The 22,582-nt window shown below is 31.3% G+C and overlaps 1 protein-coding gene across 2 annotated transcripts in view; it reads right to left on the bottom strand.

Annotated features, from left to right (window-relative positions):
* Nucleotides 1–22,582, bottom strand: part of Dhc36C (Dynein heavy chain at 36C) — a 338,056-nt gene that overhangs the window by 14,358 nt on the left and 301,116 nt on the right. The window contains exons 64-67 of one of the 2 annotated variants that reach the window (XM_085817779.1): nt 15,395–15,625; nt 11,895–12,047; nt 7,440–7,617; nt 4,916–5,019 (exon numbers count right to left, since the gene is read on the bottom strand). In XM_085817779.1, coding sequence (XP_085673905.1) covers nt 4,916–5,019; nt 7,440–7,617; nt 11,895–12,047; nt 15,395–15,625 — 666 coding nt within the window. The remainder of the gene's footprint in view (nt 1–4,915; nt 5,020–7,439; nt 7,618–11,894; nt 12,048–15,394; nt 15,626–22,582) is intronic. The other variant, XM_085817780.1, reaches the window with a different exon arrangement.

The following is a 22,582-nucleotide window of genomic DNA, read 5'->3' as shown; positions in this document are numbered from 1 at the left end:
TTGAGATGAAATACTACATTTAGTAAGAAATTATAAGCCAAATAAAATAAAAACATCTACCCTGAAGATAAGGATAGTGCTGACTGATCAACTTCCAGTTCATTGCGCGCCGCGTCGTCCCCCCCCTCCACCGCAGAGCAGCATGAAATTGATAAACTTTTTTCGGAATGATTAGAGAATCAAAGGATATGCCTTTATCCATTTTTTGCAGCAATTCCACTTTTTGTTTGATGGACATCGAAACATGCTTTCGCTTTGTAGATCCTTTGGTAGCTCCAGAATCGGAAATTCTTTTTGACATACTAATCGAAAGTTCAAACTTACTTTTATAAAATTGCTCTAACAGTCTGCAAAAAATAATAAGCTGGATCCAATTAGAATATTAAGGAACAACGCAATCTGCAACATTAACTGAATTAGATAATTTTAGCTTAGCTTTTACCGTCCATTATACATTAAACGCGTATGCGTAAACCTATCATACGCATGCGCAGAAAGTTTGTAGCTTTGAGGTCCGGATTATAGATAATTCCGGATTATGGACGTCTGGATTAAATACTTTTGACTGTATATATATATATACGAGGGCCATCCAGGAAGTAGATTACGTTTCCGTCTGTGTCCGCTAGGGGCGGGGCTAGCGCGGCCATCTTGGGGTCAGAGCGTTGCGCAGCTCAGTCTGCATCTAGCCGTGCGTCAGTGGGTCATAAGATTTCAAAATGGCCGAACCAATGTTCACGACGAAGATCGAAGTGGGAGACCCAGCATAGTGACCGCCGAACTTCTCGAAAAAGTCGATGCTAAAGTCCGTGAAAATCGAAATTTCACAATAACGGAACTTTCTTTGAGTTTTCCACAAATTTCGCGAAGTTTGTTGCACGAAATCATCAGCGAAAAGCTTGGTTACCACAAGTTTTGTGCAAGATGGATTCCAAAAATCTTGTCAGAGGACCACAAAAATCAGCGAATGGCTGCAGCGTTGAACTTTTTGGACGCTTACCATAAGGATGGTGACTCTTTACTCGATCGCATCGTTACTGGTGACGAAACATGGGTGAAACATGTGAACTGTGAAACGAAATTGCAATCAATGCAGTGGGGGCACACAAGTTCTCCCCAAAAACCCAAGAAATGCATGCAAACAATGTCGGCAAGGAAGATGATGGCGACTGTTTTTTGGGGCAGAAAAGGTGTAATTTTGGTGGACTTCCTGGAAAGAGGCACTACAATAAACTCTCAAAGGTATTGCCAAACTCTCCAAAAACTCAGAAGAGCAATTCAAAACAAGCGCAGAGGAATGTTGAGCTCTAAGATCTTGTTGATTCACGACAACGCCCGGCCCCACACGGCAAATGTCACTCGTAAAGTTCTTGAATCTTTTAAGTGGGAGTTGTTTCCTCATCCGCCGTACAGTCCCGACCTGGCACCGAGCGACTTCCACCTATTCCCAACAATGAAGAAGTGGCTGGCTATGCAGCGTTTTGATGACGACGCACAGCTGCAAGAAGAGGTAACGAAGTGGTTGAAGGCGCAGGCGGCCGAATTTTTCGACGAAGGAATTTCCAAGCTCGTACATCGCTACGATAAATGCCTTAATTTGTATGGTGACTATGTAGAAAAGTAGTATTTGAGTGTGGCTTTCATCTGTATATAATAAAATTTGTTTCCTATACTTTGTTTATTTTTTTATTCCAAAACGTAATCTACTTTCTGGATAGCCCTCGTATATATATATATATGAGGAAGTCGGTGTCGTCGGAGTCGGTCATTTAGGTCCTTATTAATAAAAGAATTTCTTTTACCAAGCAAAAGTCGATATTAACTCATTAACACTCAGTGGTATCAAAATCGTAAAAAACAACCTTATATTTAGCGTAGGTATAATGAAACACTCAATCGATTTCGAGGGCAGCTAAAGGTCCCTCCTCATCAGGAGAAAGAAATACATAGAAAGAAGAAAATAGGAGAAGGAGTCACAGAAACACGTAGTGCTTATCAGCACTGCACGTGGTTATAACTAGATTTTTAATCAGAGTTGCACTGGCCGCCTACTTTTACTGAGCCAGGCTGTCTGATCAAGCATAAAGAAATATTAAGCGAAGTTAAAATAGAGAGCGAGGGGCAAATGCACATTACGCTCAAAATCTGAACTTCAAATAATGGAAAGCAACCACTGAACGGATTTTTATACCCTCTGGTAGTACCAAGCGCGAGGAGATAACGCCATCTATCGGCAAAAATAATTGAATTAAGATAGTAGAATTTTAAAGGCATTAGGAAGGACTGGATTGGACTTCAAATCATTAACTAAACTTTCTAAATCTTTGTGAATGTGAAAAGCCTCAAGAAAATCCAATTCGCCTATGGAAGAAGCCTTTTGGATGATTTTTGCAGACCCAAAATCAAAATTGCAGTTGCGATTGAGCAGTTGCGATTGACCGTGGATTTTCTCCCGTGATTATTGATAAAGCCGTCAAAAAATTTTCAGATTCCCATCAAAGAAGACATTCCACTGTTAGAAGTAATATTAATGACCTTGTCGTGCTTCCATTTTATCCTTCTGTTAGCTATAAAATTGCACGGATTCTCCAGAAATTCAATTTTCAAGTCGGTTTCTCCCCTATTAATAAAATTCACCCTTCGATTCTAAAAGATTGCGTTTCTGTCTTGAATTCTTGGGGAATTTATAGTATATCATGTCAGTGTGGTTTAAGATATATTGGCCAAACAAAAAGAGCGTTGAAGTTTCGTATCAAGGAACATGAATCTTATGTCAAAAAAGGCGAAATTAACAAGTCTTCAATAGCGTATCATAGCTGGACTTTTAACCATAATTTTGATTTTGGGTCTGCAAAAATCATCCAAAAGGCTTCTTCCATAGGCGAATTGGATTTTCTTGAGGCTTTTCACATTCACAAAGATTTAGAAAGTTTAGTTAATGATTTGAAGTCCAATCCAGTCCTTCCTAATGCCTTTAAAATTCTACTATCTTAATTCAATTATTTTTGCCGATAGACGGCGTTACCTCCTCGCGCTTGGTACTACCAGAGGGTATAAAAATCCGTTCAGTGGTTGCTTTCCATTATTTGAAGTTCAGATTTTGAGCGTAATGTGCATTTGCCCCTCGCTCCCTATTTTAACTTCGCTAATATTTCTTTATGCTTGATCAGACAGCCTGGCTCAGTAAAAGTAGGCGGCCAGTGCAACTCTGATTAAAAATCTAGTTATAACCACGTGCAGTGCTGATAAGCACTACGTGTTTCTGTGACTCCTTCTCCTATTTTCTTCTTTCTATGTATTTCTTTCTCCTGATGAGGAGGGACCTTTAGCTGCCCTCGAAATCGATTGAGTGTTTCATTATACCTACGCTAAATATAAGGTTGTTTTTTACGATTTTGATTGTCACATTAGCGTGTTTCTCTTCTAGTCTACTCAGTGGTATATTTTCAAACAGATACAGTAAATGGTAATAAAGTGTTTTCAAGTGACTTCCAGTGCATTCCAAAATAATGAAACTGAAGTCAGGGTAAGCGAAAACAATCAAGAGTTTAAATTTCATATGTCTTCCTTGACTCCTGCAATTGTTATTTAGCAGTGGGAAATTAAAAGTGATTCAAGTTTTGTAATGTGTTTTTTCCTATTATTCCTCTTCCTATTTATTGACAAAATGGTAAAGTGATATAGGTAAATGAAGTTTTATTTGATTATGTTTTATCCTTATAGATGTAGCTATAACCATGATGTGTTCTTTTGTTTAAAAAAAGTTTAGTTCTTAGAAATAAGCACTCAAATGTTAATGTTCTATAAATACTGGACATTTAGGTGATTTGTTTTTCTACTGCAAGCCATAGGATACTACTTTTTTGTTCTTCAGATTGAAAATATGAATAGGAAAATATTCACCAATGTACAAATTGCAGCTAAATACTTGTTTTTTAAGGAAATCTATCATTCTCTAAAACAGTTTATAAAGCTAAGCGAATATGCTTTAATTACAAATTCTGAGCAATATGCAGTAATAGTGGATACTGTTTTACATTTTTATTGTATTGTAGAAAAGGAAAATCTGAGAGTCATGCTTTAGGATCACTGAAAAAAAAAGTAATGAATATAGTATCCATCATAAAAAATCCATCACACCATATAATGTTTTTTGACAATTTTTTTTTCACTATTCATTTTTTATTGTATAATCTTCAAGAAAAAGATTTTCAAGCTACTGAGACTATATGTGACAAATGAACTGAAAATTGAACTATACGATCTTCCAGTGAGTCAGGTAAAATGCTGTGAGACTCATACAATTATTTATTTGATGAAAAGAATGAAATAATGATAGTTAGATGAAGGGATAACTAGAGCATGGCAGTTGCAACTGATTTTGATAAAACTGAATGCATTTCAAAACTGCAAAGCGGTCTAGTGAGAAGGAGGAAGAAGAAGTTTTGTTCTTCTGGTCCATTTGAGATCAAAAACTATAAAGAGATTTTATCCAATTTTGTTAAAGACTTTAAAATTCATATAAAAACAAAACCTCGAATCTCAAATGTACCAGAATTTTCCCTCAGGATTCACACTTTGGGAGCCAATGATTTAAACACAGCTTAACAGCTGATGTCTACTTAACTCTATTCTTTCTTCGGTAACAAGTTAAAATTACAAAATGATTTGAAATCAAGAATATCAAATAAAAGATTCAATATGCAAATTACACTATTTTAAAGCAATTCTAAATATTAACACTAGATATAGTTTTTAACATGATAAAATTGCTCTTAAAATGAAAAAGATTTTTTCCAAAAGATCATTATTAAATAAAGGAAAAGCATGATGCTGAATAATAATAACAATTATAATAATAAATATTTATTCTGAAAACACAAATGGCGTAAAATGGCACTAATGATAAACTCACCACAGGTAAACTATCATACAAAATTTTTGGCAGTGATTCACCCAGTAACCAAGTGTCATGGTCCCAGCGAGCTCCATCAAGAAATAATCCACGTACATAAACACCTAAAATTAATTTAAATTACATCATTTAAAAATTCACTGACCTTTTACATAAAATTTTGCTTAAAAATTACAAAATGATTTGAAATCAAGAATATCAAACAAAAGATTCAATATGCAAATTACACTATTTCAAAGCACTTCTAAATATTAACACTAGATATAGTTTTTAACATGATAAAATTAACACTTGTGGCAGATAAGGTACCTTGCAATACTGTAAAATATGTTGATTAATTAGTATTGTAATAAAAATACCATAGTTATTATGAAAAACACAAGAATACCATAATTATTATGAAAAACACAAGAAACACTTGGCAGTTTATACATCTTGTTTCCACTGATACATGTTATTGAGTACAAAAGCAGCATATCAAACTTTCTCTGAGCCTTAAAACTGTAAGCTCGGTTAATGTTTTCTAATTCATAAAAAAGAAGAGAAAAATAAATTAATTTTACCAAATTTAGCATAAAGTTTAACAAATAATTACTTAAACATTCATATATATTTTTACACATTATCCTGAAGTACCACATTTATTTGAAAACATTCTCCTTGAGAAAAGGTTGGTAGAGATGACAGTCTGAAAGAAAGCATGCCTTGAAAACTGTTTAAGAAAAACTGATTTATATTTACATAACACTGGAAAAACCATTAAAATTCCATATAGTCAGCCAGGGATTTGAACCAAGCTTAGGCTGTCAGTATTCGGGAGTTTTATCCGCTTGATTACAGATGGGCATTTTTTAAAAGGTGAATATAAAAGCAAATTGCTCATTTTTGATCTATTTGCAACATGAAGATATTTTAAATTAATTAATTATAATTAATAATAGTAATCACCTTTAAATGAATTCATTAAAATTTTTCCCATAAAAATGAAATATTAATGATATTTATAAATACACTTGTGCTAGAAAAATAAGCAACAAATGCTCAAAGAAAATATATGAATGTAAAAACAAGAATTAAAACACACAATTACATATGAGGTAGAGGTTGCACTGCTGAATGCAAATAGGTGTTACTGCAGGACTCTGTTTTATGCTCATTAGCATTAAACATAATCCTGCAGTCACACCATAATGTTTTAAAATGATGCTTGTGGACCTATGCGTCATTTCGCAAGCAGGTTTAGTTTCACATAATCCAAGACAGCTAAAGTCAAAAGCACGAGCCAAAGACACCATTTTCATGAAATGAGTTGGAGCACTATCAGGATGTTGCAAGCTGGTGAAAGACAATTTTCTGTTGTAAAAGGGCTGAATGTGTATTGTAGCGTCATCAACAGAGTGTGAATCATTATCAAAGGGACTGACATAGTAGAAACCCTTCTAGAAACATAGATCTTCTAGAAACATTAACAGCTCAACAGCTGGCATCGCACCTTTCTGCTGCTGTAGGATGGTCCATATCTCACTAAACTGTATTGCATTGACTTCATGAAGGTGGACTGGACATAGGATGACCAGTGGTTTGTGTTCCTTTATCTCCATCACGTGTCAAAGTGCAGTTGAACTGGGCCCCTGAACATCACAGTTAAACACCAGACCAATAGAGCTACGTACTCTTTATGGATGAGTCTTGATTTAACATCCAGAACAATTCTCAAAGGGCAATGATATGGCAAGAGCCAGGGAATGCTATGGGGTGCCAAACATCATCAAAAGAGACAATTGTGGAGGAGGAGGCTCAGTGGGCTGGGATAGCAATGAATGGCCGCACCAACCTCTATGTGATGATTCCTGGTGGTTGCATCACAACTGTCTGATATCGCAATGAATTTTACACCCTCTTGTGTGTTCTTTTATTTCTGCAATGGATACCAATGCAATATTTATGAATGATAGCACTCACCTGCACAGAGCTGGAGTGGCGCAGAATTATCTAGAGAGTGAAACCATTTTACATTTTCTGTGGCCTGCTAGATCACTGGGCCTGAATTCGTAAGAGCATGTGTGAGACATGTTAGAATATTTGATAGCAGCTTGCAATATGCTGCCAGGCACCCTCCACAGGCTCTGACATGTGTTACTAAAGGAATGGATGCTACTGTCACAACAAGTGATCAACGATGCTATTGCCAGCTTACCTTGCCATTATCAAGCATGAATTTCAGCTAATAGGTATCATACCCATTATTAATGTGATGCTTCCATAGCACATTTTTTTGACCCATTTGGTCTTTTGTGAAATGATGGTCTAATATATGTGTTTTTTGTATGTCTTTGCTAGTTGCTTTAGAGTGGCCTAGTACTGCCACACCAACCTTCTGGATTAATTTCATGCACATTCACTAAATAGCTTTTGTTTTATTATGTGTTTTGCCTTTGTTGCTTATATTTTGAGCGGGAGTGTAGATAAATAGTTTTTTTTCATTCACTGAGAATGTAACAAGATAAATGTAAGAATTTAATACCATCAGTTGGAGCTGAATGATAAAGCTTATCTTCCAGTATCTCATAATCAAAAACAAGAAGATCTACAGGAATAGTGTACTTCCTAGCAAAATCTTGTTGACTTCCTGTGAGGAAAGCTTGAGTGAAATAAAATCCTGAAATCCAGAAGACATGTGGTGGACCCACAGCATACCAATCCTTGAAAAATTAATACACAAAATGTTAACCTACTATTCTAATTCATATAATCATTAAAGTTTGCATTACTAAAATTACTAAAATTTCAGCTAACAGCTCCAAGATTCCCCAGAATCAAACCTGAATTAAATTATTTTATATAAAAATAAATTAAGCATATAGTATGTATTAGTTAAATTTAAAAAATAAATTTCATTGATATTTAATAGCCCATTTTACAAATGACCAGTATCAAGCCTTAAATCTTTAAAGCATAGAGATATACTCTACTTAAAAGACAAAGCATTATTAATGAATGCTTAACACTGCATAAGGTTATGTAACATGATTTAAGATAATAATACTTCAAGAAACTTTATAATGGTTATAAGATTAGCTTCCAGGCTCAATAGATATGCAACATTGATCTTTTCTTGCTTAGGCTAAACTCTTTCTTTTAGCATTTCATCAAAAGTCACCTTTCTAAAGAATTCTGAATATATATATCATTATCTCGTTTCCCCAAATGTCTGCATATGTTAAAGGTACTATAGAAACAAGCATTAGTATAAGTTACATAAACTTGAAGTCCCATCAGTACCTCAATGGGAAGCCTGGTTAGTTCTATTCTTGCTGACATCTAAATGAATTATTAGAAATCCAATTTATTTGAAATATTAATATTACGAGTTTGATTTCAGTATATGGGCAATACTATTGCTCTATTTGATGATAATAAAAAAGATTTAAATAAAGTTCTTTCAGTAATGAATTTTATTGATTCTTCTATTCAGTTTACTTTAATTTAAAGTAAACTGTATAGAAGACATCCAGTTCCCTTCCATTCTTTAACATGCTGATCACATGGAATGCATCTGACTTCACTATTGTATATCATAAACCTTCATCTGTTTGCCTCCCATCGCACTTCAGATCCTGTCATTTTATTAAACAGAAATCAGCTTTGCTTTATTTTTTCGGCTTCCAGGCATTTCAAGTTTGCTTTTTCAAGTCAGATTTTGATCAAGAATTCAGCTATTTAAGAGCAGTCACAATTGACATAAGCTTGTATTATTCATCAAGTAGTTAAAAATTTTACCTTAACAAAATAAACTGCATTTTGTCATTTTTAGCAATTATAAGAATTTAATAGTCATTCTTTTCTTTCTATTAACTAGCTATAAAGTTGCAAGTATTTCCATGTTGTTTTTTCTCATACCAATAAAATTCATAGTCATAGTTTTAAGACTCCATTCCAGATATGAGTTCCTAGGGTATATACAGTTTGCCTTAAAAATATGGCTCATACTTATTGGCTAAGAGAAACTTGGAATTTCCCATTAAGCAGCATGAGATATATCTTAGGAAAAAAGGAAGACATAAATCCTCAATTGCCCAAATTGGTCAAAAATCACACTTTCCATTTTTCTGTAGCCGAAATTATTCAAAAAACATCTTTTATTCATGAATTAGATTTTCTAGAAGTATTTCATATTCATAAAAGTCTTTCGGCTCTAGGTAATGATCCAAGTTTTAGTCAGTCTAAACTTCAGCTATTAAAGAAATTGTTTCACAGTTGTTTTCCCTTTTTGTCAATGAATGGAACCAATGGCTTTATTTCCTCTTCCTTAGCAAAAACTTTGTTTAATCTTTTGTCTATTTTCATGGTACGAGCACAAGCTTCCACTTTAATCATTTTCACTCTCACAGATGAAGAAGCAAGTTCTGTTTGATCTTCAAAACTACATTCTTGGAAAATTATGCAACTTATGCTAACTTTTGTTGCTATAATGTCCTTAACATTTGTTCTTCAGTGTGTTACTTTTATCAATATGTCTGCCTATGCTTCTATGCAGTATTCTGTTTCATATATAATGTTTTGTATCATTAAATATACATTAGAAACAGTAAATAATTTTGAAATAATCTATTATAGCTTACCAAAACTGAAAGGAAAGAAAATCCCCTCTTTAAAATTAAGTTTTTCAAAATTATATCATTTGTTAGCTACTTACATAGAAGCTAAACCTTACGAAAATTTCCATTAATGGAACAGGAAGATCTTTTGGCACAGAAATATGAGTACAATCAACTAAAAAATGCATTGATAAGTATAACCAGCATAGAAAATGGATAGATACACTTAAGTGTGACTCAACAAAACAGAAAAAAACTTTCAGAGGCTCAGTTACTTGCCTATCGAGATAATTATAGATATAAAATAATGCATTAGTAAACATTGTAATAGAAGGAATTTAAGAAAGTTTAGAATGTTAAATGCATATACTTACTAAAATAATAAAAAACAGTGATTTTAATAGCAACTATTACTAGTGATTTCAGTCCCGAATAAAAAAGTAGCTGATTTTTTCCTTTCATAATTAGACATACACTGATTCACATAGCCACATTTACATGTTCATAACAAACCACATTTCGATCATTTATTTGAATAAAGCTTTTATTAGAGAAATATTTTCTTTAATATGAGGTCATTGATATATGACATTTCAGGTCACTTAACTACTTAAATAATTTAGTTAACAGGGGAAAATATGGAAAATATTATTTGAAATATTATTAATTTTACAGGAGAGTATTCCAATTTTAATTCTTCATGTTATAATGATAAATGCAGTTTAAATATAAAAATTTAAGTTTAAAAATAAAGTTTGCACTCATACAGAGCATTTTAAATGAATTTTCTATAAACTGAATTAAAAAGAATTTAGATTTTAGAATTATTTAATAATTAAATAACCTTTCTAAATAATTTAATGCTCTGATGTAATCTAAGCAATCATGTTATACATCATGACAATAGACCTGATTATTCAAAACTAACCTAAATACTCACTGCTAGAGCTGACATCTAAATTTTATTTCCTTCCAACTACTTTATTATATGAAAGGTACTAAAATATTAAAATAATTAAGAATAACATGGAAGGAAATTTATCTTGTATTTAATACAAAACTTTAAATATGTGAGTTGATTAAAAAAGGCACTTGAATTTTGCTTTATTAAGTTACACAGTCAAAAATCTTTAATCCGGACGTCCATAATCTGGAACGATCTATAATCCGGACCACAAAGCTACAAACTTTCTGAGCATGCGTCAACGCATAATGAGTTAATGCATGTGCATAATACCTTTATGCATGCACATATGCGTCTACGCATGCGCATAATACATTTACGCATGCGCATTTAATGTATAACGGACGGTATAAGCTAATCTAAAATTATCTATTTCAGTTAATGTTACAAATTGCGTTGTTCCTTAATCTTTTAATTGGATTCAGCTTATTATTTTTTGCAGACTGTTAGAGCAATTTTATAAAAGTAAGTTTGAACTTTCGATTAGTATGTCAAAAAGAATTTCCGATTCTGGAGCTACCAAAGGATCTACAAAGCGAAAGCATGTTTCGATGTCCATCAAACAAAAAGTGGAATTGCTGCAAAAAAATGGATAAAGGCATATCCTTTGATTCTCTAATCATTCCGAAATATGTTTATCAATTTCATGCTGCTCTGCAGTGGAGGGGAAGGGGACGACGTGGCGCACAATGAACTGGAAGTTGACCTGTCAGCACTATCCTTATCTTCAGGGCAGATGTTTTTATTTTATTCGGCTTATAATTCCTTACTAAATGTAGTATTTCATCTCGATGTACTCTGTCTTTGATATGATTTAAATCAAATTCCTCGTCAATATAAATATCACGAATACACATCAAATAGTTTTCTGGATGCAATTTTATAATTTCGACTATTCACAATGTATGCTTTACGCATGCGCGCGTTGAAAGAAATGTTTAATAAAATAAACAAATAAATATAAAGCTCTTTTTTTTTTGTAAATTTTGATATCCTTTAGATCATAATTGCTCATTATCTCATAAATTACAGTTTCATATTTTTAATTTTATAATTTCTGCATGCCATCTTACCAGATTTAAAATGATGATCTATAATCCGGAAAAACTGATAATCCGGAATCGCTGAAGTCCCGACGAGTCCTGATTAAAGACTTTTGCCTGTACAATATTTTAAAATATGAATGAAATAAAAACTAAAGATATTTGATTTAAATATTTTTATTTTAGTTTCCTTTAAAAATTCAATTAGATAATTAACATATATAACATATATGCATTTGCATTAAATAAGTTTTTCTTTTATTCAAACTGCTTTGTTTAAGTGCACAAAGTCTGTTTGGTATTGTGTTTGTTCCGAATTCAGATTTAATTTTTTATGCAAATTACACAGAATGGAATTGATAAAAATTTTTAACCTCTAAAAACTTCAGCCTTTGCAAAAAATCAGCAATATAACTACCAAGCGGCTTGAGAGAAGGATATGATTTACTCATCCACATTGCAGGGATTTTCCCCTGCAAAATGCTATTGACGACTTGCTCCAGTTCCGCAGACATTACCACTAAGCCCTGAAAGTTAACAATGATTTTAATAATAGGGGAAGGAACATTTTTTACTCAGAGAAATTCTCACAAACTATTTAATAACAGTAAACTGAAAAATAAAATACTTAAAAAAATGTCTGGTAAAAGCCAGTGGTAATGGATATTTAATAAATATTTGATCAATAAATGCGTTTTATTTTGTAAAAGAAGCCCTGGAGGAAAATCAGAAATTGAATATCCCCCAGCTGTTGCTTTGTTTAATATTAAAACAACCATCTTATCAAAATGACATATTTTTTTATGTGTGGCACATTCAAGATATAGAGATATTTTGGTATATAATTTACAAGACTATAAATAATGAAAATTAACAACTAACAAATAAAAAAACTAATAGCAGTTAATAAAAAGCTTTTAATGTGAAAAAAGTTCTATATTTTCCATCAGTAGCACATCCTCAAAAAGATATTGTCAACTGTGAGCAGTCACCATATGCCAATATTTTTTAAGTAGAGGTACAGTTCAACTTTCTACGATTTCAATTGTACAATTCTTCATTTTTTAGTTCCTTGAACAAAGTAAAGAATCTAAAACAAAGGAATCTCAAAAAAATCAGGTATCATATTTCAATAAAAGTATCCATTTTGACTGACTCTCATTTGATAATTTTGATGTTTTTGCATGGCATCTCTATGCATGGAGGCAGATTGTAAAATGAATTTAAAATGGATTCAGAAGAGATTTTTTTGTGACGTCTGTACGGATCTCGCATAACTAAAAAATGAGCAGCCATAGAACATTCACGATTTGTATATGGGACTGTACATTTTAAATGATGAAATATATACAATTTGTTTATTTACATATACTGGTACTCAGAAACTAAGAAAATATTTATATTTTGGTTGACTATCTTTGGAGCTGATGGACAGATTTTAATCAAATGTGGTATGGCTGATATAATAAAAAAAACCATACCTTACAACAATCGTAATTAGGGATACATAATTTTCATATTTCTGAAAGAGATGTGAATATATGTGAAATTTATCAGTATTAATGATTAAATGAAAAATATTATCTATGAACAATTTTGAATGAAAATTGATGAAGAAAAGTTATATATAAAGTAATTTGTTCAATTTATATCATGCTTGGCATTCAACAACTCATTGCACATTATTCCCAGCCTCTGTCTTCCTCTTATATGCACCTAAAGTCTGCTTCCCTCATTTATATACCTATTTACTCAACCAATTCATTTATATCATAAACTGTGAGAAGTGCATTTTTTGTTTAGTTTTCTAAATACACAGTTTAATTTAGTAATTGTAAATTTTATCATTACTGGTTGTGAAGAAAGGAAATATTTGAAAGAAAGATGATTTGTACTTAAGTGATACATATCATTAACATTGCAGTGCTCATTTAAAAGGCAAGAAAAAGCGTTCTGTGACAAAACATAACACTAATGATGATCAGTTAAAGAACTGTAGTATATTTATATCAGCAATATATTTTATTTACATGAATTCTATAATCAAAAACAAACTGCTACATATACTATACACACTACTACATACTATACAAACTACTACATACTATATTACATATGCTTAGTAAATACATCAAAAATAATTGTTACAGAAATAAATTAGAAGGAATGAAAATTAGATGATAGATGGGGAAAGTTAACTTTTCCCCCTTTTTTTTTTCAAGTACTTTTTAACTGAAATCTAAAGGGTTTGTTGAAAAGTAAGAGTTGAATGTTCAGTGAAATACAAGAACTTCGTAACACCATTTGTAGCAAGAAGTTCTGTAACTAGTCATATGATACAGATATTGAAATCCCCTATTTAGAAGAAAAAAAAAAGTATCAGAGAACTCGGATTCAAAGAAAATTACATTGAAGGACTGAATTTCTAGCTGATGAATTTTTAGCATCTATTATAAATAATGCTTAAAAAAAGTAAGAAAGATAAATTATTTAGCATTGACAAATGATTATCAATGATAAATATAAATTATTTATAACTGACAATAAGCATGAATTAATTAAAATTATTAGAGAAAAACTGATGAAAATTTTTAAAGCTGAAGTTAAGAAATCAAAATGCAATGCCATAATTGTTTCTTACACACTTGATGTAACACATGTTGACCAATTTATAATCATATTATACAATGTGTTAGGTAACGATCAATGTGTGAAATATTTCTTTCACTTTTTACCAGTAAATTTGTATATTGGTGCATTACTGGAAGTTGTAACACTGGACCAGTTAAATTTGTTAGATGCAAACAGATGTCAAAATGACAATAATGTAGCTAACATATATAATCAATATAAAAGTGTGCAAGCCAAAATTAAACAAATAATGAAAGAGCACATTGTGTACCTTATGATGCGCATTCACTTAACTTAGAAATACCACTGCTCAACACCATCTGCAAGTTACATTGTATTCCAATAAGTAGAAAGAATTTTTTTTAGGTGTGTTTTCTTAGCTATTAGAAACATTCTGTAATCTAAATTTGTTTAAAACAAGAAATATGTCATCGCTAATTATTGAATATGTAATACTAGGTGGTTATATCAAGCAGATGCAACAAAGAAGCAATCAAAATACACCCAAAGAGGCATTTTGTTCCTTTACACACACTACACGTTTTGAGAGAATTTGGGATAATGCCACTTTGGGGCTAAAAATATTTAAAAAAAGCATATCCTTATAATTTTTGATAGACAGTCTCGTGTGCCTGAGATAAATTTTTTTTCGTACAGTGTTGGCACTGCTCACTTTGAAATCATTGAGTATGTTAATTAAAAACTCATTAAAGTTTTACAAACAATGAAATGGATGATAAGACAAAGTCAAAATACATTAGTCAAAATTTGATGACTATAAGTACCACTGCTTTTCACAGTATGAGAAAAATACAAACATTAATGCATATTCTTCATTATTTAATTTCTTTAAATATAATACAGAGCAATAATATTTGGTGGCAACAATGTGAATGGCAAAGAACTTTAATTAATATGGAATTGTAACTAACACCGTTTTCAAAGACTACTGAACTTTCAGAATTATAATTTTAAATCTCATGATTTTACTATAGATAAAAATCATACAAAATTAACATTAGAAAATGAGATAAAAAAGAAACAAATTATATCAATTCATCTTTCACATTTTTAAGCTCAGCTATAAAAAGTGTTTTGAGAGAAGGCAACAAATACAGGGCAAAAGGCAGTTCATTAAAGTTTATGTATTTAAACTCTGCATATATACTTATATGAATAATCAGAAAGATAATTTTAATTAATTTCAATGAAAATCAGTCAAATATTTAGAATTATTTTGTACCTTGATTGCTTTCCTAGCATTGATAAGCGAAGATCTTATGGTGGAAAGCAGTACATTGAATCTCCCCATTTCTTGCACTAAAACAGTATTCATACTTTGGTCATACATTGTAGGGTATCTTTGAATAGCAAGAACAAGATCAAAATTAGGAGGAAGTCTGGATAAAATATCAGAAGAAACATTTTCAACTACGCTTTCAGTTGATTGACCGTCACCTCCAGAAACACGAGCCTGAATGGGAAGAGGTTGAAATTTAGACAAATGTATCATATGATATGTTTAAAGAAAGTAGCTAAGCACAAATAAATGCTACTATAATAATAATATTTTACAAATATGATAATTTAATATTAATAAGATAGAATAAAACAATTGAATACTTATAGTACAGAAAGAATTAAGTTTAATACATTATAGCAGCAAAATATAATGCTAACATATTAAAGATATTTCATATTAACAACAGAATAAAAGTAAAAAACTTTCAACTAGTTTTAGAAAATATGTGCTAAACTATAAGCGATATGACAGGATTATATTCTAAAATTATGACAGATTATCTTAAATTAGTCATAAAACCTTATTTTCCAATTATTTTTAGGATATAGATATATATATATATACAGCTAAGTGAATGATGACTACTGTAGCAGGTGGAAACAGAAATTAATGTTCTTAGCCTATAATGTTATAATAAGCGCAAAATTATACATAAAATAACACAAAAACTGAATTTTTTTTTTCACTTGGATCTTTAAGCTAATAACAGATTTCAATCCATTAAACACTACAAACACACATATATATAAAGTGATAAAAACGCATATAAGGATTATTTTGTGTTATCATTGTAAAATTCCCAAGATCAGTACATTAGATAAATAATAATAATAAAATATATAAAAACAAATACTCTTGTGTTTTGCATAATGACAAAACTCACCAAGCTACACACATTATAAATGCATAGCAATTTAATTTTACATAACAGACCAAAAACTTTGGCAGCACTCCCCTATAACATTTCTAACAGAATCTGTAAAAGAATGAATTCTGTACTGATATACACTCAAGAGCCAAAACATTATGACCACCTGTCAATAACGAGTTGGGCCACCTTTGGCGTGCAACACAGCTTCAACCTGCCTTGGCATGGATGCCACAAGTCCTTGATAGATGGCCGGAGACAGATTGTACCAGATGTTGTAGCAACGGTCACGCAAATCCGAGATATTGTGAATTGGTGGTCTTTGACCCTTAGAGCTGCTGTCCCATGACATCCCAAATGTGTTCTATCGGATTGAGATCTGGTGAGTTAGGACATTAACTGGAAATCAGCATCATGTTCCTGGAACCACTGCAACACAATTTAGCCTTGTGACATGGGGTGTTGTCCTGTTAGAACATTCCATTTCCAGCTGGAAAAACAGAGGCCATGTAAGGGTGCAACTGGTCCACAATGATGTTCAGATACCCTGTAGCATTCATGGTCTGCTCTAACACAACCACGGGTCCCACAGACGCCCAAGAGAACATCCCCCCAGAGCATAATACCGCCACCACCGGCCTGTGTATGACCTACTGTGCATTGAGGGAGCAACTGTTCGCCTGGAAGACAGCGTATTCTGACACGGCCATCGGCGAGATGAATGACAAACTGTGATTCATCTGACCAGGCAACTCTCTCCCACTGATCCATGGACTAGTTGCGATGTTCCCGGGCCCAGCGCAGGTGCAGTTGGCAATTACGCTTGGTCAGCAAAAGCACACGAGTGGGACGTTTGCTGCGTAGCCTCATATCCAAGAGTGTGCTCCGATACTTTTCTACTTGGCCCTGCATTGTATTCAGCTGTCAGCTGAGCCACTGTCTCGCTCCGGTTTTGCTTCACCATGCGAGACAGTCTCCGAAGACCTTTTTCTTTGATAGTGTGTCTACTGCTGGTTTCACCATCATTCATCCACTTTTCATACGTACTAACAACTGTAGATCGTGAAAAACCCACGAGTCGTGCAGTTTCGGAAATACTTGTTCCAAGCCTTCGAGCCATTACAATCTGCCCTCTATCAAAGTTGCTTAGATCTGCAGCCTTTCCCATCACACACAGAAGTAAGTGAAAGAATGATTCTTCAGACTCTCCAGCAGCAGTTAAATACCACTTCCACCTGATCACGTGCTTTCCACGCCATCCAGGTGTGTTCATCGCAAAATGTAGGGCTAGTGATAATGTTTTGGCTCTTGAGTGTGTATATATATATATATATATATATAAATAATTGAAACATCTTACAATAATGTTGCAAATTCTTAATACAATACAATTATCTTACAATAATGTGCAAATTTTTCACATATTCTAAATATGATTTTAATTATATCAGTTAGATACACTATTAAAATTAAAATCAATCGATTTTATAATCTGCAGCTAGTCATTTAAAAAAAAAAAAAAAAAAAAAAAAAACAGACTGAGTAACCAAATTATTCTACACCAAAAAATGTAATATATGGGAATAAAATATGTTAATTATAGCAGCATGATAAATGTTCATAAAAATTATCAATTGGATTTATTACAAGTTAAATGTATCTTGAATTATATAAAATATGTATATTATTAAAAAATGATTCTATATCTAAATATGTAATCTATGTAATATACAGTATTAATAACAACTTTTAAAAACTTAAATAATGCAACAAATATAAAAAATTTATCCATTGATTGTATTATAAATATAAATGTAAACTTATATATAAAATAAAGTTTTAAATGATTTAAATAGATTTTGCAGTTACAGACTGATTAAAATTGAAAAATAATTAAAGATCTTATGATATACTAAATGACAGCTCTTAGAAAAGACAATGTTTGTGAGATCAAGTGAGATTTTGAATAAAACTCTAATAATTTTGTTGAGTTATCAGATGCAAATCCTTCTTCTCCAAGGAGCTGATTGCTTTTAAATTGGTAACCAGACTAAGGTTACTTTTTCTGTAGTTTTAAATTTTATATCTGTATGTTTTTCTTTCATTTGATTTAAAAGGTAAATAAAACATTTTATGCTTTATGCAATGACAAACCCTATGAATGATAAGTGTATGGTAGAGTAATGCAATGTAATGCAAATATAAAAGTTATTCTTTTAAATTTTTTAACTTATTCAGCAATACAATTAAAATTTGAAAGATAAATTAAAGATCCTATATAATACTGAATGGCAATATTATAGGAACTAGTTACTTGTAAAGCAATTTGAAATTAAGATTAATTAGCCCCTTTGCATATGATTATTTTAGAAAAGTATAAGAAAGTATATTTTATTTCTTTTGATGTAAATGATAATCTCAAGTATAACTGGTAGCAATATCATTCCAGAATTTATCTGAAAATTTCACCTCCGACTTGCATTAAATTAGTATTAAATTTCAAATCACTACATAAAATACTTTTTTTTTTGGCTCTGATATGAACCACTATGCAGAAAGAGGTATAAGATCTTACAGATATATATTGCATATATTTTAAAAATATGCACTATAAGTAAATAATAATAATAATAATAAAAACAGAATAATTTGTGTAATTTTCACAATCTGAGTAATCACAGAAGTTCAGGAATAAACAAAATATTAAGTTTAAAAGTTTAATTTTACAAAGATGTAATTACTTATGGTTCTTAAATATCTTATGCCATAAATTTACTTCTTTTAAAATAACTACTTATTTCTAGTCATGAATAAAAATATTATAAGTGCCTAATCATGATAACTTCCTTTATCAATTACATATGCTTAATTTCTATACTCCATTAATATTATTTCTACTTCGTAGATTACTTCGAATTATAAAAATGTTTATTACAATTTTTAATTCCATTATTTCTTCAAACCCTTTAATAAAGCATAAATGTGTAACATTAAATAGGAATGCATTTTAGTATTTAATTTCAAACATTGCTGTTTGATTTAAAAATGCAGTCCAAAGCTTAAAATAAAAAGATGGAATATAATTAAATTTAATTATATTCCATCTTTTTATTTAAAGTCAGTGGCGTAAATAAGGGTATGCAAGGAATGCCGTCGCATAGGGGCCCCTTAAATGTCCTGCTGAACTACATTTACATGTTTAAACTTATAAGACGGATTCTATTACATATACAAAGAAGCTTTAATTCATTTTCCCTTGATGAGTTCGAAATTAGAATTTCAATAAATGAAGATTAATTATTATTTTTATATTTTTTATCTTGTATTTTTTTCCCTTTTGCTTTTAATTTTTATGTTTAGAATTTGTACTACAATAAATTCTTATTTTAATTTTGATATGTTTTGATTTTGTGTTAAACCCCTTTTACACGATTGTTAATACTATTAATATAGTTGATGAATAGCCTTGATTTGACTCAATTTACTTTTAACTTTAGAATCTTTAAGTATATGTAGATAATAGAATTTGTTTTCTTTTAAGTTTTTAAGGGCCCCCTACCTATATGGTGCAGTAACGCAATTCTCTGTATAATGCAGATAGGAGGCCCTTGGAAGCACCTGAAATAGCTAAATTCAAGTGTTTGCAAAAGTTAAAATTCCAGCATTCGACTATGAAATAATAACTTTATGACCTATCCCAGTTTAGGGATAGCAGTGAGAGGAAAATAGGAAAAGTTTCTTTGTATTCCTTAGTCTCAAACCTGAAAATTGTTAAAGGCAACCCCTAAAGAAAAGTTTTCTCCTTTTGCAATCCCAAATCAAAAAGCGGTGGAAGTGGAAATTAATTGTAACTATTTATTATAAAGTACTTATTTTATACATTAATTTTTTTCTGTATAATTCCCGTTATTATCGAATAATCAGTAGACATATTTTCCAAGTATAAATTAAAGAAGTAACTAGGAAGGATTCTGGTACTTTGGAATGAACTTTGCAAGTTAAGAGAAATCGTGGTATATTAAGTTCATAATTTTCATAATATGTCATTCCGGTAGTGTTTAATTTTGTTTATATATTGAATCTCTTACTAGCTTTTCCATTAATTGCAAGTCCAAAAATCAGTCCTAATATTCAATTTGAAATTGAATTTATTAATGTGAATGATTCTTAGAATTTAATATAACATGTATTTCGTTTGTTCGCTATAAACGGTGTATAACTTTTCAAATTGTTGCCACCAAATAACCTCACCCTGTATTATTTTTAAAGAAATTAAATAAGAAAGAATCTGCAAGTTTGAATGTATAGTTCTCACAATGTAAAAACCGATGGTACTTGCAACCTGTGCAGTCGCACCAAGGGGCAAGGTAAGGGACAGAAACATTTTGGATTTAGAAGCATGATTGACATTACAAAATGGCAAAATTAAAGGCTAATCGATTTTTTTCCTCTGTTTTTTACATTAATAAGCTGGAGGGAAGAATCATTCGTAAGTATCAATTGATAACTGCAGAATACATGCTTTTCTTTCTTAAGGACACAAAATCATTTACGTAAGTTGAGCAGTTGTGGCATGAATGGACTTTTTCACCCCCATGTCGAAATGCCGTTATAAGGAAATGCTAAGAATTTATGACACCACATTTGGAAAGAAGAGATTTCCCATTCGGCTTAGGGGATCTTTGAATGAATTCAAGGTCTGAAAAAAAGGGGGAAGTTTTACGACAGGCTACGAACACACAGATGCTCAAACATTAAGTGGCTGAATATTTCAGTTAATTTCCGGCTACTTTTTCACGCATGGGGGTAGGAAATGGGAATGGATGAATATTTTTACTTGAAATAATGAATAAATAAATATTTATCCAATTTTTCATATGAAAATTTTCAAAATATTCGCACATTGCAGATAAAATGCAGGTTAGGAATTCTTTCAAATCCCTAATCGAGAATTAAATCTGAAAGCACAGAACTTGTTTGAGGATTTACTTGATTTGCTTTAGAAAAGAGGAGAGCTGTAGTGTTTCTTAACCTATAAATTACCCATCTACCAAAAATTCACACTTATCTGTAAAAGATAATTCTGAAGACATTAAATTTGTTTTGAAAGTAATATATTAATCTCTCTTCGTTTGAAAAAAATATCATAAATTACAATTTTTTTTTTAACAACGTGAAACGTTTAAGCGTATAATTGAGTAATGCGCAATAATTTGTACATTATTTAAACGGAATTGAATTATTATATAATAATAAAGCACTAAGACTATTTGCCTAAGGGAAGAACGCCTTCATGGAGTACTTTCTAATCGTTATTTGAAATGAAATTAAACAATTTACTTCACTTTTGCTTTTAATTTACTTTCCACAGCATTCAGTACGTGAAATCACCAATAATAATATAATAATGAAAATAAAAATGGCATCACACAACTAAAAGTATATACTACTTCGTAAATTTCAATAAATTCATTACTGAAAATATTAAACATATCAATGGCAGCGTTGCCCTAATAGTTTTAAGTTGCATTTCAACATCTGAAAGAACGCGAATTACATTGCTATTTTCACTACACAAACGAATGGAATATTTCAGAAAAGAATGCTTCCCCGTTATTGCAATATTTCAACAATTTTTGCAAATTAAAAAATTTAATTAACACGTTTTAATAGTAAATGATGTGATTTTCACTCATAAAATCCCTTTGTACATTATTCTCCTTCATTTCGGCATCACTGCATAACTTTTCTAAGACATAAATAGCTTCTGTTAATATATGTTCCCATACATTATATTTATTTTATATATTTTTGTCATTAATAAATTAATGATTAAGATAAAAAATTGATACTGCTTAATTTATAAGCAATGTAAAGACTGGAAATCTGAGGTCATTAATTTCTGAGACATAAATAGCTTTCTAAGGCGCAAATAAAACATTACAATAATCATAAATATTAATGCTTCTAAAATAAATCCGCTTTTCCTAACTGATTTTTGCTTTCTGATCCATCTGGGGTACAACAAACCTATTTTCATAAATGAAGTTTCGCGCATTTCTCTACGAAGTACGCAAAACTTGTTTCATTCAATTTTATTTTTACTAATTATGAAAAAACTTTCTACTTGTTTAATAAACAAATATTTATCTGTACTACTTTTAGAATCCATGCGACAGAGTGTGAGTACTTATCTTCAAATATGCGTTAGTATCAATAAGCTTAACTCTAAATTGTTAAACATTTCTGGGACCTTGAAA

Source organism: Stegodyphus dumicola, chromosome 5, assembly GCF_044657685.1.
Source record: "Stegodyphus dumicola isolate Sdum_Otavi_A_Nest chromosome 5, ASM4465768v1".
Lineage (NCBI taxonomy): Eukaryota > Metazoa > Arthropoda > Arachnida > Araneae > Eresidae > Stegodyphus > Stegodyphus dumicola.
Note: the sequence above shows the minus strand (reverse complement) of the source record. Positions and strands in the feature narration are given on the sequence as shown.